Here is a 20,322-nt window from a genome sequence, read left to right on the forward strand (position 1 = left end):
ATTTTTTTTGATTTTTTTTAAAAAATCAAAAAAACCACCTACCCTGTTTTAAATTAACTAAAATGATTATGAATAATCAGAAGAATATCATATATATCTCTTAAAAGAAAATTATTAATCCACGTATCTTGCTAATGGTATTCGCAGGCTCCTGTTGATTTTTCAAAAAAGGCTTGAAAAAAAAGACCGTCATATATTGATTTTCCAATACTATTTCATCTGGAAAATCTGGTTTATCACTAGGCAAATAGCCTTTAAAGCAACTGTCGGCTCTATCATTGCCACCTGTATTATTAAACGGCCCCTGTTATTAGAGATGGCCATGGATCTATCCGAATCTTCGAAAAAAATGACTTTCGTGGAGAGCGTGGAGCCATCTATTAATGGGAACGGAAGCTAAAATTCAAAATAGCGAAACAATAAAGTCGTCAGAGAGCCATTATAGAGTATTATATTTAGACCGCTTTTACTCTACTTAGTGAACGTTAACCTAAATTATATATCCCATATAAAATATATTGTAAACAATTACTATAATTGAAGTTATTGACAAATTTACAAACGAGCCAATCAACGCGAAGCATACTTTTATGTCCCGCCTTTTGGGCCAAAATGTAGCTTCAGCATCTTGTTTTGATTTCGACGCTAGCGACATCTGTTGAAAAAAGAGCTAATGCACCTAGAGCCGACACTTGCTTTAAGGTGTATATATCCTCTATTTGGCGTCGAGCCTGCCAAGGGATTTTAATGATTAAGATGGGTATTTCTCTCATAAGAGTTGTATTATTGACTTCTCGTATAATAAATAAATCACTTAATTTTTTATATATTTTCGCGCGCTATTTTCTCTAGAAATTATCTTCTAAAAAATTAACTATTTAAATATTCATAGCGAAAAAGATGTGAAAAATGCCTCCCTGGAAAGACGAAATTAACTATTTAATAACAGTAATATGGCTTATTCAACGCGCCAAAATTACAACTTAAAGTGTCGGTAATAATAGAAGCGAACATCATTTTCTTCTTCTTGGAAATTAAAAATAAATAAAGTTGGGGCAGATCCAGTGTTTCTACTCGGGTTACTTTTTTTTAAATATTTTTAGTAGCGAAAAGAACCACCTTTTAAAGGTGTTTTCTCCGCTTTTTTGCCCATTTCAAAATTCGTTATCCCCGCGTATTTTTAATCCTAATATAGAATGATCAGTCAAAATATTTAAAATAAACTTGCTGAGCGAGGTCGGACTTTTAGATGACGATTGAAGTAAAATAAAATATTTTTAAAACCACTATTGTAAATAAATAAGCTTAATTAATTATACAACAGTAGTATAGTAGTTTTAAAATTATTTTAACTAAACATACCGAATCCTGGGTTACTGTTCAAGTTAGAGTTGTAAGTAGGAAATTTCCCGCTCGGAAAACTTTCCGTATTTTTCCGGAAAAAACGGTTGTAATTCCATGATTAGCCTAACATTGTTCGCAAATTTAAATTTCACGGCATTCTAGTCTCATTTTGTCGAATCCAAAAGTAAAACTAAACCTCTAGAGTCTAAATGAAAAGAGACTTAAAACGGTTTTAAAATTAACAATTTATTTATTTAAAAATCCAACGTTTCGGAGGAACTGTTCCTCCTTCTTCAGGGATTTTTACAAGTCTGACAGAATAATGGTAAAACTTTGGGAAGAAAAATTTTTTATGCGCTTTATAGTGGCTACTGTTCTTTAGCCGCGAGCGTTTTTTCTCGAAGGCGAGTCGACCGTCGAAGGGTTATATGAGCAACGGGCTCGATATCTTCGTTCGCGCGCGAGGCTACTATTGTCGGAATGGGGGATTCTGCAAGAGGAGGAATTGGTTTGTTGTGTGGGAGAGGGTGAGGGCCATAAAAACATTTAAAAAATGGAGAAAACGTGGATAAGTTAAAGGGACCATCGTCACGGTTTAAACATTGCGCAGATTTATTTTTTAAAATTTCGATGGATTCGCGTACATTAAAATGAGTTTTATGTAATTTTGATAAAATACGCGAAAAAGTAGATAAGTCCATAATTAAAAGGGATAATATAGCTAAATCCTAAACAAATTTATTTATTTATTTTTAATTTAGTTTATTACTCGAAGATCTATTTGATCCGAGTTTCGCGTTGCTCGAAGACCTATCGGTACGAGTTATTAGTAAGTTTTTAATTTTCTTCAAATTTGTTTAGGATTTAGCTATATTATCCCTTTTAATTATGGACTTATCTACTTTTTCGCGTATTTTATCATCCTTCTTATAGTCCATAGGTGGTTTCTTCTAACTTAACTTATCGTAGATACTATTCTCCACCACACTCCCCCCTTTTCGGCTTTCCGTTGCTCTACGCAACGCGTTTTGAAATTTTTAATGTTTAGGCTTAGTTTCTCTTTTCGATTTGATAGTCGCCAGCCAGATTTCCCGCACAGTACTGATGAGTTCCAAATAGAACGAAACCGGTCTACCGTTGGAATTTCTGGCTATTTTATTTATTTTTAATTTAGTTTATTACTCGAAGATCTATTTGATCCGAGTTTCGCGTTGCTCGAAGACCTATCGGTACGAGTTATTAGTAAGTTTTTAATTTTCTTCAAATTTGTTTAGGATTTAGCTATATTATCCCTTTTAATTATGGACTTATCTACTTTTTCGCGTATTTTATCATCCTTCTCATAGTCCATAGGTGGTTTCTTCTAACTTAACTTATGTAATTTTGGTTGAGCTAGTATGTCTATTGAGTCCCACCTAGCATTATGGCCCAAATACGAAGGTGTTCGCTAAGGGGATAATTATTGTACGGGTTGTTTATATTTTTGTGCTCTTTAAGCCTTTGATGAAATGGGCGACGGCATTGCCCAATGTAATAATCGCCACATTCACAGGAGATTTTATAAATGATGGCCTTGTTGAGGAGGGCAGTTGGTTCTTTGTTATTACATAATAAAGCTGACAATTTGGGTGGTGGGAGATAAATAGGATCGATACCTACTGATTTAAGATTTTTGGCTATTTTTTGAGAGAAGCCAGGATAAAAGGGGATACATGCTGGGATGAAAGATTTTTTACGTTCTGAAACTACAGGAGCTAGAGTTGTTTGGAAACTGACGGTATTAGATAATTTTTTGGATATTTTTATTATTATGTGATCTATTTGGGATTCCGAAAAAGAATGATTTAAAGCTGTGGATTTATCTAATTTTAATTCGGAGGAAAGGAAGGAAGAATTGGAGGAAATGGTGAAAGCGCGGTGAATTAATGTTGATAGAGCACTTATTTTTTGGGAAGGATGGTGGCAAGATTTCAAGTGTAAATAAGATAAGGCATTGCAAGGCTTACGATAAACTGATGTTTCTAATTGGAGGGTGGCCTGGTTGTTATGTATAAAAATGTCAAGGAAGGGCAGTTTGCTGTCTTGTTCAGTTTCTATGGTAAATTGAATGGCTGGATTGATTGAGTTTAAATGATTGTGGAATTCAGAAAGACAAGCTAAGCTATGGGGCCAAACGCAAAAGGTATCGTCATAAAATCGGAAAAAACATTTAGGTTTTTTGGGGGCAGAACTGAGGGCAAGTAATTCAAAATTTTCCATAAAGGAATTACATAATAATGGGCTTAAAAGTGAACCCATGGCCATGCCACCATCCTTCCCAAAAAATAAGTGCTCTATCAACATTAATTCACCGCGCTTTCACCATTTCCTCCAATTCTTCCTTCCTTTCCTCCGAATTAAAATTAGATAAATCCACAGCTTTAAATCATTCTTTTTCGGAATCCCAAATAGATCACATAATAATAAAAATATCCAAAAAATTATCTAATACCGTCAGTTTCCAAACAACTCTAGCTCCTGTAGTTTCAGAACGTAAAAAATCTTTCATCCCAGCATGTATCCCCTTTTATCCTGGCTTCTCTCAAAAACTAGCCAAAAATCTTAAATCAGTAGGTCTCGATCCTATTTATCTCCCACCACCCAAATTGTCAGCTTTATTATGTAATAACAAAGAACCAACTGCCCTCCTCAACAAGGCCATCATTTATAAAATCTCCTGTGAATGTGGCGATTATTACATTGGGCAATGCCGTCGCCCATTTCATCAAAGGCTTAAAGAGCACAAAAATATAAACAACCCGTACAATAATTATCCCCTTAGCGAACACCTTCGTGTTTTGGGCCATAATGCTAGGTGGGACTCAATAGACATACTAGCTCAACCAAAATTACATAAAACTCATTTTAATGTACGCGAATCCATCGAAATTTAAAAAAATAAATCTGCGCAATGTTTAAACCACTCGAAATATTTCTGTACAATAGAGCGTTCTATAAAATCGGCCCAAATCGGGCCAAACTTTTCATACAGACTATAGAGCTAGTTCAGCAGGACTAACATTTGGTATTCTTTGGTTTAAGAGAATTCGGCTTATGTCCTGTCTTTATATGAATATTTTAGAGACGTACCTTTTAGGAGTTGTAGGAGGGAACATTGGTTTTTAAATATGTTTGGGGTTAAGAATATTTTCATGATCCAAGTTTATTTTTAAGCCCGTGGATTTGGGACTAGTATTTTGCTTATTTGACATCATACATTATTACAAAAATCATTTAAAATAAGACAAACGGCGCGGAAAGCCGTAAATTAGTGAAGCCTAGGCTAGCAACTACGCTACTCCTAAAAATCGACTGCTTTCAATTTCTTACGGGTTTGCCAGATAAATATGTTTCTCTCACACGAAAAACCGGCCAAACCTTCACCTCCTACGAACTCAAAAGGAGGAAAGCACAGCACCCCGATTTTATACAACGGTCTATTCCTGGAAATTTTTACCGGAAAATTAACAACTCTAGTTTAAATCATGTGAACTGCGTGCTTTAATCAGAGATAAATTTTAATCTAAATTATCTCTGGTCTATAATTGGCAATAGGAATTAGTAGCAGAAATGAAAAAAAAAACAATTTTAAAGTGAAGAGGGCTAGAAGAAAGTATAAAGTTTATCCCGGAGTCAAGGTTTAATAAATACTAAAATCGATAAATATTTAATGTAGTACATTTTTATGAAGCTCCCCTCTAAAATTCCGCGATGATCTGATTTTCCCCGTTTCCGCGCTACAAAATATTTAGGAGCTCCTGGTGTCAGTTTTCCCCGAAAAAGGGATTTCCATGTGGAAACACTGGCAGGCCACTTAGAATAATAATTACCAGGAAAATGCGCTTAGCGTGTGACACACGTACGCGTAAACGCATCCCGCATATAAAGCCCGTAGCTTCTAATTCTCGAGACGAAAGAAAACAAATTTCGAGAAGAACGCTGATCGGGATAAAAAGTTTCCGAGAAAGGATTAAGCCTACAAAAATCGTTTCTATAACGCTGCAGCATACTTAATAGTGTCACCAAGAATTATTTAACGTAAGCTGAGAATATGAAGCTAGTACCGTGTTCGCCTCGTGTTTTACGTATAGCAAAACCTTACCTCTTATTTTAGTCCATGCTGTACGCAGAGATAGGCAAAAACTAAATTTCCGAGCTCGCGCTCTTCTCTTTCCCAGTGAGAGCGCTCTTCTCTTTTAGTACAAGAGGGGGAGCCCGCGCTCGCGCTCTTTTAAGAGGAAGAGCTCGAGCTCGCGGTCTGCTCGTAATGAGAAGCGCCCTCTCTCAGAGACCGATAGATTCTGGGAAATTCACATTCAGAAAAAGCACTCTCCTCTTTTTTCCGGAGGAGTGGAGCTCGCGCTCGCACTCTTCTCTTTTTTCCGGAGGAGTGGAGCTCACGCTCGCGCTCTTCTCTTTTTTCCGGAGGAGTGGAGCTCGCGCTCGCGCTCTTCTCTTTTTTCCGGAGGAGTGGAGCTCGCGCTCGCGCTCTTCTCTTTTTTCCCGAAGAATGGAGCTCGCGCTCGCACTCTTCTCTTTTTTCCGGAGGAGTGGAGCTCGCGCTCGCGCTCTTCTCTTTTTTCCCGAAGAATGGAGCTCGCGCTCGCACTCTTCTCTTTTTTCCGGAGGAGTGGAGCTCGCGCTCGCGCTCTTCTCTTTTTTCCCGAAGAATGGAGCTCGCGCTCGCACTCTTCTCTTTTTTCCGGAGGAGTGGAGCTCGCGCTCGCGCTCTTCTCTTTTTTCCCGAAGAATGGAGCTCGCGCTCGCACTCTTCTCTTTTTTCCGGAGGAGTGGAGCTCGCGCTCGCGCTCTTCTCTTTTTTCCGGAGGAGTGGAGCTCACGCTCGCGCTCTTCTCTTTTTTCCCGAAGAATGGAGCTCGCGCTCGCACTCTTCTCTTTTTTCCGGAGGAGTGGAGCTCGCGCTCGCGCTCTTCTCTTTTTTCCCGAAGAATGGAGCTCGCGCTCGCACTCTTCTCTTTTTTCCGGAGGAGTGGAGCTCGCGCTCGCACTCTTCTCTTTTTTCCGGAGGAGTGGAGCTCGCGCTCGCGCTCTTCTCTTTTTTCCGGAGGAGTGGAGCTCACGCTCGCGCTCTTCTCTTTTTTCCCGAAGAATGGAGCTCGCGCTCGCGCTCTTCTCTTTTTTCCCGAAGAATGGAGCTCGCGCTCGCACTCTTCTCTTTTTTCCGGAGGAGTGGAGCTCGCGCTCGCGCTCTTCTCTTTTTTCCGGAGGAGTGGAGCTCACGCTCGCGCTCTTCTCTTTTTTCCCGAAGAATGGAGCTCGCGCTCGCACTCTTCTCTTTTTTCCGGAGGAGTGGAGCTCGCGCTCGCGCTCTTCTCTTTTTTCCCGAAGAATGGAGCTCGCGCTCGCACTCTTCTCTTTTTTCCGGAGGAGTGGAGCTCACGCTCTTCTCTTTTTTCCCGAAGAATGGAGCTCGCGCTCGCGCTCTTCTCTTTTTTCCGGAGGAGTGGAGCTCGCGCTCTTCTCTTTTTTCCCGAAGAATGGAGCTCGCGCTCGCGCTCTTCTCTTTTTTCCGGAGGAGTGGAGCTCGCGCTCTTCTCTTTTTTCCCGAAGAATGGAGCTCGCGCTCGCGCTCTTCTCTTTTTTCCGGAGGAGTGGAGCTCGCGCTCTTCTCTTTTTTCCCGAAGAGTGGAGCTCGCGCTCGCGCTCTTCTCTTTTTTCCGGAGGAGTGGAGCTCGCGCTCTTCTCTTTTTTCCGGAGGAGTGGAGCTCGCGCTCTTCTCTTTTTTCCCGAAGAGTGGAGCTCGCGCTCGCGCTCTTCTCTTTTTTCCGGAGGAGTGGAGCTCGCGCTCTTCTCTTTTTTCCCGAAGAATGGAGCTCGCGCTCGCGCTCTTCTCTTTTTTCCGGAGGAGTGGAGCTCGCGCTCTTCTCTTTTTTCCCGAAGAATGGAGCTCGCGCTCGCGCTCTTCTCTTTTTTCCGGAGGAGTGGAGCTCGCGCTCTTCTCTTTTTTCCCGAAGAGTGGAGCTCGCGCTCGCGCTCTTCTCTTTTTTCCGGAGGAGTGGAGCTCGCGCTCTTCTCTTTTTTCCCGAAGAATGGAGCTCGCGCTCGCGCTCTTCTCTTTTTTCCGGAGGAGTGGAGCTCACGCTCTTCTCTTTTTTCCCGAAGAATGGAGCTCGCGCTCGCGCTCTTCTCTTTTTTCCGGAGGAGTGGAGCTCGCGCTCTTCTCTTTTTTCCCGAAGAATGGAGCTCGCGCTCGCGCTCTTCTCTTTTTTCCGGAGGAGTGGAGCTCGCGCTCTTCTCTTTTTTCCCGAAGAATGGAGCTCGCGCTCGCGCTCTTCTCTTTTTTCCAGAGGAGTGGAGCTCGCGCTCTTCTCTTTTTTCCCGAAGAGTGGAGCTCGCGCTCGCGCTCTTCTCTTTTTTCCGGAGGAGTGGAGCTCGCGCTCTTCTCTTTTTTCCGGAGGAGTGGAGCTCGCGCTCTTCTCTTTTTTCCCGAAGAGTGGAGCTCGCGCTCGCGCTCTTCTCTTTTTTCCGGAGGAGTGGAGCTCGCGCTCTTCTCTTTTTTCCCGAAGAATGGAGCTCGCGCTCGCGCTCTTCTCTTTTTTCCGGAGGAGTGGAGCTCGCGCTCTTCTCTTTTTTCCCGAAGAATGGAGCTCGCGCTCGCGCTCTTCTCTTTTTTCCGGAGGAGTGGAGCTCGCGCTCTTCTCTTTTTTCCCGAAGAATGGAGCTCGCGCTCGCGCTCTTCTCTTTTTTCCGGAGGAGTGGAGCTCGCGCTCTTCTCTTTTTTCCGGAGGAGTGGAGCTCGCGCTCTTCTCTTTTTTCCCGAAGAGTGGAGCTCGCGCTCGCGCTCTTCTCTTTTTTCCGGAGGAGTGGAGCTCGCGCTCTTCTCTTTTTTCCGGAGGAGTGGAGCTCGCGCTCTTCTCTTTTTTCCCGAAGAGTGGAGCTCGCGCTCGCGCTCTTCTCTTTTTTCCGGAGGAGTGGAGCTCGCGCTCTTCTCTTTTTTCCCGAAGAATGGAGCTCGCGCTCGCGCTCTTCTCTTTTTTCCGGAGGAGTGGAGCTCGCGCTCTTCTCTTTTTTCCCGAAGAATGGAGCTCGCGCTCGCGCTCTTCTCTTTTTTCCGGAGGAGTGGAGCTCGCGCTCTTCTCTTTTTTCCCGAAGAGTGGAGCTCGCGCTCGCGCTCTTCTCTTTTTTCCGGAGGAGTGGAGCTCGCGCTCTTCTCTTTTTTCCCGAAGAATGGAGCTCGCGCTCGCGCTCTTCTCTTTTTTCCGGAGGAGTGGAGCTCACGCTCTTCTCTTTTTTCCCGAAGAATGGAGCTCGCGCTCGCGCTCTTCTCTTTTTTCCGGAGGAGTGGAGCTCGCGCTCTTCTCTTTTTTCCCGAAGAATGGAGCTCGCGCTCGCGCTCTTCTCTTTTTTCCGGAGGAGTGGAGCTCGCGCTCTTCTCTTTTTTCCCGAAGAATGGAGCTCGCGCTCGCGCTCTTCTCTTTTTTCCAGAGGAGTGGAGCTCGCGCTCTTCTCTTTTTTCCCGAAGAGTGGAGCTCGCGCTCGCGCTCTTCTCTTTTTTCCGGAGGAGTGGAGCTCGCGCTCTTCTCTTTTTTCCGGAGGAGTGGAGCTCGCGCTCTTCTCTTTTTTCCCGAAGAGTGGAGCTCGCGCTCGCGCTCTTCTCTTTTTTCCGGAGGAGTGGAGCTCGCGCTCTTCTCTTTTTTCCGGAGGAGTGGAGCTCGCGCTCTTCTCTTTTTTCCCGAAGAGTGGAGCTCGCGCTCGCGCTCTTCTCTTTTTTCCGGAGGAGTGGAGCTCGCGCTCTTCTCTTTTTTCCGGAGGAGTGGAGCTCGCGCTCTTCTCTTTTTTCCCGAAGAATGGAGCTCGCGCTCGCGCTCTTCTCTTTTTTCCGGAGGAGTGGAGCTCGCGCTCTTCTCTTTTTTCCCGAAGAGTGGAGCTCGCGCTCGCGCTCTTCTCTTTTTTCCGGAGGAGTGGAGCTCGCGCTCTTCTCTTTTTTCCCGAAGAATGGAGCTCGCGCTCGCGCTCTTCTCTTTTTTCCGGAGGAGTGGAGCTCGCGCTCTTCTCTTTTTTCCCGAAGAATGGAGCTCGCGCTCGCGCTCTTCTCTTTTTTCCGGAGGAGTGGAGCTCGCGCTCTTCTCTTTTTTCCCGAAGAATGGAGCTCGCGCTCGCGCTCTTCTCTTTTTTCCGGAGGAGTGGAGCTCGCGCTCTTCTCTTTTTTCCCGAAGAGTGGAGCTCGCGCTCGCGCTCTTCTCTTTTTTCCGGAGGAGTGGAGCTCGCGCTCTTCTCTTTTTTCCGGAGGAGTGGAGCTCGCGCTCTTCTCTTTTTTCCCGAAGAATGGAGCTCGCGCTCGCGCTCTTCTCTTTTTTCCGGAGGAGTGGAGCTCGCGCTCTTCTCTTTTTTCCCGAAGAATGGAGCTCGCGCTCGCGCTCTTCTCTTTTTTCCGGAGGAGTGGAGCTCGCGCTCTTCTCTTTTTTCCCGAAGAATGGAGCTCGCGCTCGCGCTCTTCTCTTTTTTCCGGAGGAGTGGAGCTCGCGCTCTTCTCTTTTTTCCCGAAGAGTGGAGCTCGCGCTCGCGCTCTTCTCTTTTTTCCGGAGGAGTGGAGCTCGCGCTCTTCTCTTTTTTCCGGAGGAGTGGAGCTCGCGCTCTTCTCTTTTTTCCCGAAGAATGGAGCTCGCGCTCGCGCTCTTCTCTTTTTTCCGGAGGAGTGGAGCTCGCGCTCTTCTCTTTTTTCCCGAAGAATGGAGCTCGCGCTCGCGCTCTTCTCTTTTTTCCAGAGGAGTGGAGCTCGCGCTCTTCTCTTTTTTCCCGAAGAGTGGAGCTCGCGCTCGCGCTCTTCTCTTTTTTCCGGAGGAGTGGAGCTCGCGCTCTTCTCTTTTTTCCGGAGGAGTGGAGCTCGCGCTCTTCTCTTTTTTCCCGAAGAGTGGAGCTCGCGCTCGCGCTCTTCTCTTTTTTCCGGAGGAGTGGAGCTCGCGCTCTTCTCTTTTTTCCGGAGGAGTGGAGCTCGCGCTCTTCTCTTTTTTCCCGAAGAGTGGAGCTCGCGCTCGCGCTCTTCTCTTTTTTCCGGAGGAGTGGAGCTCGCGCTCTTCTCTTTTTTCCGGAGGAGTGGAGCTCGCGCTCTTCTCTTTTTTCCCGAAGAATGGAGCTCGCGCTCGCGCTCTTCTCTTTTTTCCGGAGGAGTGGAGCTCGCGCTCTTCTCTTTTTTCCCGAAGAGTGGAGCTCGCGCTCGCGCTCTTCTCTTTTTTCCGGAGGAGTGGAGCTCGCGCTCTTCTCTTTTTTCCCGAAGAATGGAGCTCGCGCTCGCGCTCTTCTCTTTTTTCCGGAGGAGTGGAGCTCGCGCTCTTCTCTTTTTTCCCGAAGAATGGAGCTCGCGCTCGCGCTCTTCTCTTTTTTCCGGAGGAGTGGAGCTCGCGCTCTTCTCTTTTTTCCCGAAGAGTGGAGCTCGCACCCAAAAATAGCTCTCGGACTCTTTAGATCCCAGAGCCAGCCGATCTCTGGCTGTGCGGGAAAGACAGTTAAGGGGGAAGGCAGTTAAAGGGGCAGAAAGTTAGCGAGGAAGACAGTTAAGGGGGAAGTCAGTTAAAGGGAAAGCAGTTAAGGGGGAAGGCAGTTAAGGGGGAAGGTAGTTAACGGGGAAGACAGTTAACGGGGATGACAGTTATAGGGGGAAGGCGGGCCCTGCGGACCATCAGATACCCCACTGCAGGCTCTCATTCTCCCTGTAGGTGGAAACTCTCGTCGGTAAATCACGAAAGGATAGGCGATATCTGCGTCTGTATATTCTCTCAGTTAAGGTTAATTAATTCTTGGTGTCAAGAAAAAAGCAACGAAGAATGCAGAAACCTCAAGCCTTCCAAAGAGAGATTAGCAAAACAAAATCCTTTCCTTAGGCACAAATAAATGCATTATTTTGGTTCTATGAATATGAAACAAAAAATATTAAATAATTGTTGGAATAATCGTAACGTTTGGTAGTAAATGTAGGGCTTGCCACCACCCTCCTAGGCATTGTAACCCGGCCACCTGAATTAATGGCTTCAAAATTCGCTTGATGACTTAGGCCTAAGGTTGTGCCTTGGGTATTAGCCTAGCTGATAAATATCTAAAATGGGAGCCGATGGATAGGAATTTAGGAAATATTATTCAAATTAATACATTTAACGTTAATTAATACATGTAACGTTAATTAATACATTTAACGTTAATTAATACATGTAACGTTAATTAATACATGTAACGTTAATTAATATATTTAACGTTAATTAATACATGTAACGTTAATTAATATATTTAACGTTAATTAATATATTTAACGTTAATTAATATATTTAACGTTAATTAATACATGTAACGTTAATTAATATATTTAACGTTAATTAATACATGTAACGTTAATTAATATATTTAAAGTTAATTAATATATTTAACGTTAATTAATATATTTAACGTTAATTAATACATGTAACGTTAATTAATATATTTAACGTTAATTAATATATTTAACGTTAATTAATACATGTAACGTTAATTAATATATTTAACGTTAATTAATATATTTAACGTTAATTAATATATTTAACGTTTATTAATATATTTAACGTTTATTAATATATTTAACGTTAATTAATATATTTAACGTTAATTAATACATGTAACGTTAATTAATATATTTAAAGTTAATTAATATATTTAACGTTAATTAATATATTTAACGTTAATTAATACATGTAACGTTAATTATTATATTTAACGTGTATTAATATATTTAACGTTAATTAATATATTTAACGTTAATTAATACATGTAACGTTTATTAAAATTTTTAACGTTAATTAATATATTTAACATTAATTAATATATTTAACGTTAATTAATACATGTAACGTTAATTAATACATGTAACGTTAATTAATATATTTAACGTAAATTTTATATATTTAATTCAGTAATGATGTAAAGTCCGGTTCCGAATTTCCACGCAATTCTTAACTTTATTTTTTAAATTTTACTGAAAAGTACAAAAAACACCTCTAATAATAGGAGTTTATTAGACACAGGGTTCAAAAGGTGTATGCACTTTGTATTACCTGTACAATAAACCCCTATTATTATGATTAAATTTCTTAAACAGTTTAGAAATGCATGCAATAAGGATACTGGTGTATCAAAAGTCAAAATTTTAGCCAGAGATTCCAACAGCAGACCGGTTTCGCCTTTTGGGGCTCATCAGTACTGTGTAGGAACTCTGGCTACCCTCGGAAATCTGCCGATATCAGTAAAACAAACAATCATTCAGAGTGCCCTATATGTGAGCAGTCCATTGCAACATATAGTGAAATTCTTCACGAATTATTGCATGGCGGTCGCTATTCAGCAGACTTCTTTCACGCTCGGGCTTCCGTTGAATTCCAACGTTCAGGATTTTTTATTTCGATTTGCTTTATTCTTTGGCGAAAATCATCCGTGGATTAGTGGCCCGAAAATTCTATTTTATGTAAGAGACAAAGGCTTAGGTGGCAATCTGTATTATCAAGCTGATTTACCACTCAATTTTTATTGGCAATGTCCCACGCAGTTATATCTGGCACTTTAGTTTCGCAGGGGCCTTGATCTCGGCGAGACGTTTGTTATCGAATCTACCTGCGCGTCAAACGCGATTTGTTTCCACGCAATAGCCGAAAGGCACGAGCGAAGCCAAATGGAAAGGGACGTCAAGCAACATTAAATGAAGGGACGCATTCGAATTTGAGACTGTTTCCTCTAAATTGGGTAAAAAGGCACTCTTCCGTGTAATACCAGGAGCGTATAAAACTTAGAGTACACGACTATACCTTTATCCAAGCGTAGGAGCATAGGTGGATTCAATCAAGAACGTATTTATTTATTCCAAGAATGTATTCAGGTGAACGGAGAGTATGTGGGCAGCTTCCTGTTTGCCTCGTGTTTCCCGGAAGTTTAACCACGCCCCTCCGCCTGTCTCAAATTACCAAGAATATTAATGGTTGAAGTCGCAACATCAGTCTGGCGTGACTCGATTAATTTGCTCAATTTTCATTTATTCTCATCAAATACACTTAGATGAATTAACAATTTTATTTCAAATTATAACTTTTCTTGTCTTAAATAATATAATAATTTAAACAAAATTTAATAATGTTATTTGATAACTAAACGGTACCCTGTGCGTAAGCAACCAATGCTATGTACATAGGCAGTTCTATTTTCAATAAAATAGTTCATCAACATCTCGCTCTTTCTAGTAGTATAAGCGGAATCTGGATGCATTTAGTGGACTGTAAATTAAAAATAATTATATTCCTTGAGCTATGGAAAAAGTTATCATTGAAACAAAATCTCGAGATTGCGTAGGCACGAGCGAAACTATAAATTTGGTCGAAGTCAGGAACGCGCGAGGAATTCTGGGCGTTTTCAAAATCCACCTCACTCACTTTCGTTTATACCATCTATAAAGTTGATGACCCTTTTTTCGGAGTTGGAAGTGAAGTAATTGACGTCATATAAGGTTTCATGGAAGAAAATACCTTGATGGTACGCTTACTTGTTATTATGACAATATCCAGGATTTTATTTCAAAAGAGATTTAAACTTTCTATTCGGGTTCGATCCCAGCTTGTGGCACAGGGTGAAAATTCGGAACCACTCCTTCCGCGTTGAGTTTTCAAGTTCTCTCACTACTGGTTAAAGGGGTTTTGCCCAACTTCTTCAGTTTTCCCTTTCCATAATACGTTATTGATGTTAAGAGTAATAGTTAGTGTAGTTGGCTCGCGTGACATGAAGGGCTTTCCACCCCCTCCTACGCATTGTAACCCTGCCATCTGAATTAAATACATTAAAAGTCGCTTGATGACTGGGGCCTGTAGAAATTGGTTGTTGGAGGTCTTGGTCTTATCTCTAGATCTGACTGGAAGAGCTTCATTAACTTTATAACACGGACTGAAACATGTTATCTAGCTTGTTGAAAAATAACACGAAATACATGTATCAAGGATAACAAGAAAACAATTTATTTGGACTTAGAAAACTGGATTTGATTATACAAATTTCAACCTAACTTGGTTGCGGACGATAAGAAGAATGTCGATTATGCCAGTTATATTTTGGTCTTACTCTAAGCTTAGACCAAGAAACACAGGGACGTCACACGGTAGATATTTCATGCCCGAAGCTTCGTTGCGGCTGCCTATTTCCTATTTATCTCGCGCGGTGTCGCTAGTAGCGAAGGTGAGTCAATTTTTATTGGCTATTTGAGTCACGTGCACAGCCCTACAATCTGTCAGTACGTGGCCTGCAACAGCGTGGCTCCAAAAAACGAAATTTCTGGTATTTTTTTTTAATATTTGTGTCCCAAAAATATAAAAAAAAATTATAATAATTTAAAAATATGTAACGCTTAGCTGATTATTTTTTTTCAAGTTTTTTAAAAAACGTTATTTTTATATCTCATGGATGGCGCCTATTGACTATCTGTATCATCTAACCCCCTCTCCCTACCGCAGCCGCAACAAAGCCCCGCCGAAAAATAAAGCGTTGGGTATGCTATGAGCGAGACGTCCCTGTGTTTCTTGGTCTAAGCTCTAAGAAAACTTCGGTCCGCGGTGGGTATAATCCCGTGGTATTTCCAACTACGTCAAGCTCGTTTCCTCAACTCAGCCCTAGCAGGCAATACACTACAAAAACCTTCCAGATTATTCCCACCGCCTGCACTTAAAAAACCCTATAATATTTAAAATAACTTATAATACAACGAAAATTTTATACAAGGAACATTTTGAAAATACATAAAAATTATTACACACTAATTATTTACACCGAAAATGGTCATAGTTTTACAAGGCCTAAGCTGATGCCTTGGGTATTAGGCTAGCTGATTATTATTATTATTATTATTGAAGCGCTACTTTATTTTTCAGTCACAGCAGATTTTCGTCCTTGATCTACCATGAACATGATCATTTGGAGGATCGCGTCTTCGTGTGTTGTTGCCTTACTTCTCTGCGTCCGGTTTCAGCCAACAAATGGCATTCGGGTTTGTGGATCAAGGCTAGCGGACACTCTAGAAATGGCTTGCTCAGACCGAGGGGGCTTTCACACACCAGTTCGGCGATCTGGTAGGTAACCCATTCAAAGTGACATATTTTGTGCCAGCTCCTACACTCTTAAAAAAACAGTGGTTTTTAAATGGTATATTAAGGGTCTAAAATATATTAAAAAAACTCTTCCGGGTTAATATACAGGGTGTTTCAACAGGTTATGCAAAAAGTTTAAGGAGGGGGTGAGTTTAGAAGTATACCTGTTTTTTCCCCATTTTCCTACGATGAGTTCAAAGAGCGCCAGAGAGCTTCAAAGTGTGGCCTACTAGCTCCTAGAAGTAGGCTGTAACAAGCGCAAAAACAAGCAGCAACTGTTTAAGTTTACTTTTTTACGCTGGTTACCTCGATTTGTTTACAAAGTCCTTTTTTACCTATCACACGAACCCAAACCTTAATGTTCGCATTTACCAGCTGCTTGGTTTTGCGCTTGTTACAACCAGGGGCTAGTTTGAAGCTCTCTGGCGCTCTTTTAACTCATCGTAGGAAAATGGGGGAAAAAACAGGCATACTTCTCAACTCACCCCCTTTAACTCCTTGAAATTTTAGCATCACCATTTGAAACACCCTGTATACACCCTTATATTTTAACGGGGCCCGAGCCCGCTAGCCTGAGCCCGCTCTCGACGGCCCTGTTCCGTAACATATTTAATCGGTCTAGTGGCGATATAATTAAACAATGTTTCCTCACCAGCCATCAGTTCCTGATGGGAGTCATAGTCCTTACATTCTGTTTCAGCCAAGCCTTTGCTATTAACTAAACGGGATATAGTGTACCTGATGAAGTCTAAGAGTCGTCCGTATCAAGGAGAGATGGCCAAGGTGACTAAGCCACCCTCGATGGAGGTCGAAGAGGTGGAGAGTGAGGCAGCCATGGAAAGGAGGAACCAGGAGCCGTACTTCATCAACATTCCGGGCGTAGTGGACGAGTGCTGCCGACGCTCTTGTACTTACGCCACCCTCATCAGTTACTGCGCCTCGTCCGGATCCTCGACGACGCCACCCTCGGCCTTCACGGATTTCATCAATAAAATTGGTTACCATTCCAGCGAGGAGACGGCTGAAAATCCTCAAGCCAGCGAAATTCTCAATGGCGAAAGCGCGAAAGAAGGATCCAATTTGGAAGCTCAAGAGCTCGAAGGCGTCCAGAACGACCAACCAGGAAATGAACTTTCTCCGACGAAAAATGTAAGTGTCTTTCGTTAGTCGCAACACTATAGTATCGCTAAAAATTAATATTATTACCAAAAGTCTATAATATTATTCTATAAGTTTGTCACTTTGAAGAATATTTTACTGAGAGCTAGTAACGAATTGACGTCATCACCAGAAGAAAATCTCCCCCTAGCGAAGTGTTGTCAAAGGCTATGTGTGACGTGGGAGCCAGCGGACGCAAAACGGCGACGAAGCCCGTAATGCAGTCTGTCTTGTGAATAGCTCTCAGTAAAACATTTGCATGTAAAGAATAGGAAGTGTCACACTCATGTAAGAATATTAAACATTTATGTTACTACATACAAAAAGTCTGGGACTGGGAACAGCGATCCGGATTGAATTGTGGTTTACATAATATTTACCAAGAGATGACCATAGATGAACACCCTGAGTATTTTCTGTAAGCATGGTCTCAAATCGACCTCAGACTCACAGAATGAGAACGAGACCATTTAGGTATGGTAATGACGCAATACCTTTCGTTAAGTTCTCATCAAATAAATTTCGATCTTTATTACGTAATATTTCTTGTAAAAAAGTTGCGCAAATTGAAAGTTATGGCTCAAGAAATGGTCGCGTTTCAACTTCGTGGCTTCGCGTGCTTATGAATATTGAGTTTTAATTTTAAAATGCTTCAAAGTTATACACTCTTTTTCGAAATTTTTACTGGGCGCCGCCATGATCGTACAGACAACCAACGAGCAAGCCCTCTACCACAGAAATTTCATCCCCCCAAAACCGGTTTTTTCATCACCCTCCCCGTAGAGGTAATGGCGGTCGATTGGGGAGGCGCGTTTAAGAGTCTTTAGGCTTAGACATTTTTTAAAGAAAATAAAGTTTCAAAAGTCTGCTCGAAACAAGTATTTTGTCCATTTTAGGCTAACACGTTTATATTGAAGCCTTTTGAAACAGAAATGTTAAATTCGAGTGCTCTAGGATACTAGCAAACGTCACGCGAGTCCACGCGCAAAAAGATATTTGCAACATTAAATAGAACTTAGAACTATATTTCAGGGTGTCGCTGTACGTTATTAGCCTGTGATTTGGTTTGCGAATTTTACTGGAGGGATATTTATTTATATAGACCACAGTACCAGTTTGTTTGTACATAATATTATTTATTTTTGGAATTGCGTTACTTACACCCATAAAACTAAAGATCATTCCGCGAATAACCGTTTTTTACCATATTTTACTTGAACTCTTTCTACTTTTTGTAGAATTATTTTATTAGAATTATATTAATTATATTAATTATATTATCACCTTAACTGCACTTAAAAGATATTAAAGGTTAAAAATTCAGAAACCAAATTTCAGAACACTGGTGTAGTGTTTTCAGTATGTTAGGCTTAGTTATTTTCATGAGATAAAAATAATACTTCCGTTAGATTTGGTTTTAATATGATTTTAAAACACCCGCTCAAGCACATTCTTTTGAGCGCAATATATATTAGGTGAGAGTTTCTCTTCGTCCGTCTGGGATTTCAGAGTAGGCTAAGAAGAGTAACCAGATGATGTCATTTTATTCCGATGATGTGGTGGATAATTCTTCTATTCGGTCTAAAATAGGGCTCGGCGTTCGGATAGGAAATTTTCCGTACATTTCCTTTGTATCCATATCCGAAAATTGTCCGAAAAAAATCTTATTTGTTGCATATTAAAACGTATAATAGTCGCGAATAACATCCATAAATAAACAGTTCATCGAATTTTTTATGATTCATTGAAATTTTGGCGGTTAATTTATCCGTTTCCTCGAGCTCTAGTCTATAATCGTTTTCCCAAAATGTTTGCCTATAACCATTTTAGTAGATAAATTCTGAATAATCCGTAAATATCATCACCGTAACACGCGAATAAAACGTTTTAAGGTAAAATTAGTACACTTTTAGTCCGAGAACAGAAGAAAATAAACCACCTACAGATGATATTACAACTGGGACCTCAGTGTTTCAGCTACCTTGCTTCCCCATCCTAAGGTTCCCACAAAATTAAAGTTGTTAAACAATTTAGTTTAACAATAATAATCAGCTAGGCAAATACCAAAGGCACCACCTTAGGCCCAAGTCAGCGAGCGACTTTTAATGCCTTTTAACAGGTGACCGGGTTATAATGCGTAGGAGGGTGGTGTCAAATATAGGAGCAACACATACAGCACCTTACACAAGGAGAACGCAACCCGTAAGAAGTCGTGCATTTTCTTGCGTACAGATTTCATTGGTTAGACGCTTAAGCGCCTCATGCCGTCGGAAGGGGGACATTCGGAATTTGTCTTCCCTCTTTCCGTAAAACGTTCAGCGTAAAGGCTCGTCCAATGAAATTTGTACACGACACTGCGTTAGCTTATTTAAAGGCTAGCGCCGTTATCCTAGTGTGTGTTACTGCAACAACTCCCTACACTTACTATTACCGTTAACCTCTACAAGTTTTTATGAGAAGGGGAAACATAAGATATCGGGTAAAATCCCTTTAACCAGTGGGGAGAGAGCTTGCAAACTCAATGCAAAAGGAGTTGTTCCGAGTTTTCACCCAGTGCCACAAGCTGGGATCGAACCCGGCTCCTCTTGCTGTGAGGCGAAATTGCTCACCACTCCGCCACCCCACATTTTACTTTACTAATAGAATATTTCGCCATTCAATTCACAACTTATTATGGTAAGCCTTGTTTACACTAGACCAAAGACGCCTTTTCAATGAACGTCGACGCAAAAAAATCCCCGTTAAGCCTAATTTTAATTTTTGTCTCTACTGAAATGTAGCGTGTGATTTTTTATAACAGTTATTGTTTTAAAAAACAGGTCGAAACTAATTCGGGAGCAGTCAACGTCGAGAGCCCGAGTCAAAAGCAACCGTCGGGTCTGCATTCTCGATTAGGTCATGGACGCAGGCCGAACATGGGCGTCTTCTCGAGAAACAGGCAATACTTCTTGGTCGTTGCGCCCGGATATCACGGACAACGAAGCTTAACTCAATTAGGATCTTAAATTTAAAACATATATAAAATCATCTTCATGGTAGTGATAGTAAATTAATACGAAGCGATGAACATTCCTTTGAGAGCAAAATGAATAAAGATGTACAATGATATTGGGCTCTGCGCTCCTTGTAAAAGAATACGCGTAATAAATTCAATTATGACTATACACGGATGTCTTTAGTTATTTATTTATAGATATCAAGATTTTACCATTGAGTTGGGAATATTAATCTAGAGGTCCAATCAAAACGTCGGATTTCAGTATTTCGCGAAACCAGTTTTTAAAAAATCAGAATACTGCCGTCTGCTCCCAAATGACGAGAAAACTTTATCATTCTACCCGTGGCGCCGTCTATCTCTCAATGGTTCGCCCAAATAAGACGCATTTTCCGGCAAAATTTTTTTTTTCTTCAAAAATAATGGATGGCGCCACTGGTAACATGATAACGTTTTCTCGTCATTTTATAGGAGACGGCACATTCGTAATTTTCAAAAACTTGTTTCGCGGGGAGCATATTTGATTGGATCTCTAGATTAATATTCCCAACTCAATGGATTTTACAAAATTTACAGCTAGATTTGGCGTTATCGGAACCGATAAAGAACTTGTGAAAAATCAATATATTGGGTACGTTCAGTAACAGTCAACGGGAAAAAACCCGATGGATTTATATTTTGCACCGATGA

The 20,322-nt window shown here is 41.5% G+C and overlaps 1 protein-coding gene across 1 annotated transcript in view; it reads left to right on the forward strand.

Annotated features, from left to right (window-relative positions):
* The window catches only part of LOC149960300 (uncharacterized), a 29,099-nt gene extending 9,316 nt beyond the window's left edge, over positions 1-19,783 (forward strand). The window contains exons 2-4 of the mRNA XM_090165218.1: positions 15,264-15,461; positions 16,180-16,628; positions 19,457-19,783. Coding sequence (XP_090021344.1) covers positions 15,293-15,461; positions 16,180-16,628; positions 19,457-19,642 — 804 coding nt within the window. The 5' untranslated portion in view covers positions 15,264-15,292 and the 3' untranslated portion in view covers positions 19,643-19,783. The remainder of the gene's footprint in view (positions 1-15,263; positions 15,462-16,179; positions 16,629-19,456) is intronic.
* Positions 19,784-20,322: the final 539 nt, after the last annotated feature.

Source organism: Leiobunum rupestre, chromosome 2 (assembly GCF_980474605.1).
Source record: "Leiobunum rupestre chromosome 2, qqLeiRupe1.1.hap1, whole genome shotgun sequence".
Classification (NCBI taxonomy): Eukaryota; Metazoa; Arthropoda; class Arachnida; order Opiliones; family Sclerosomatidae; genus Leiobunum; species Leiobunum rupestre.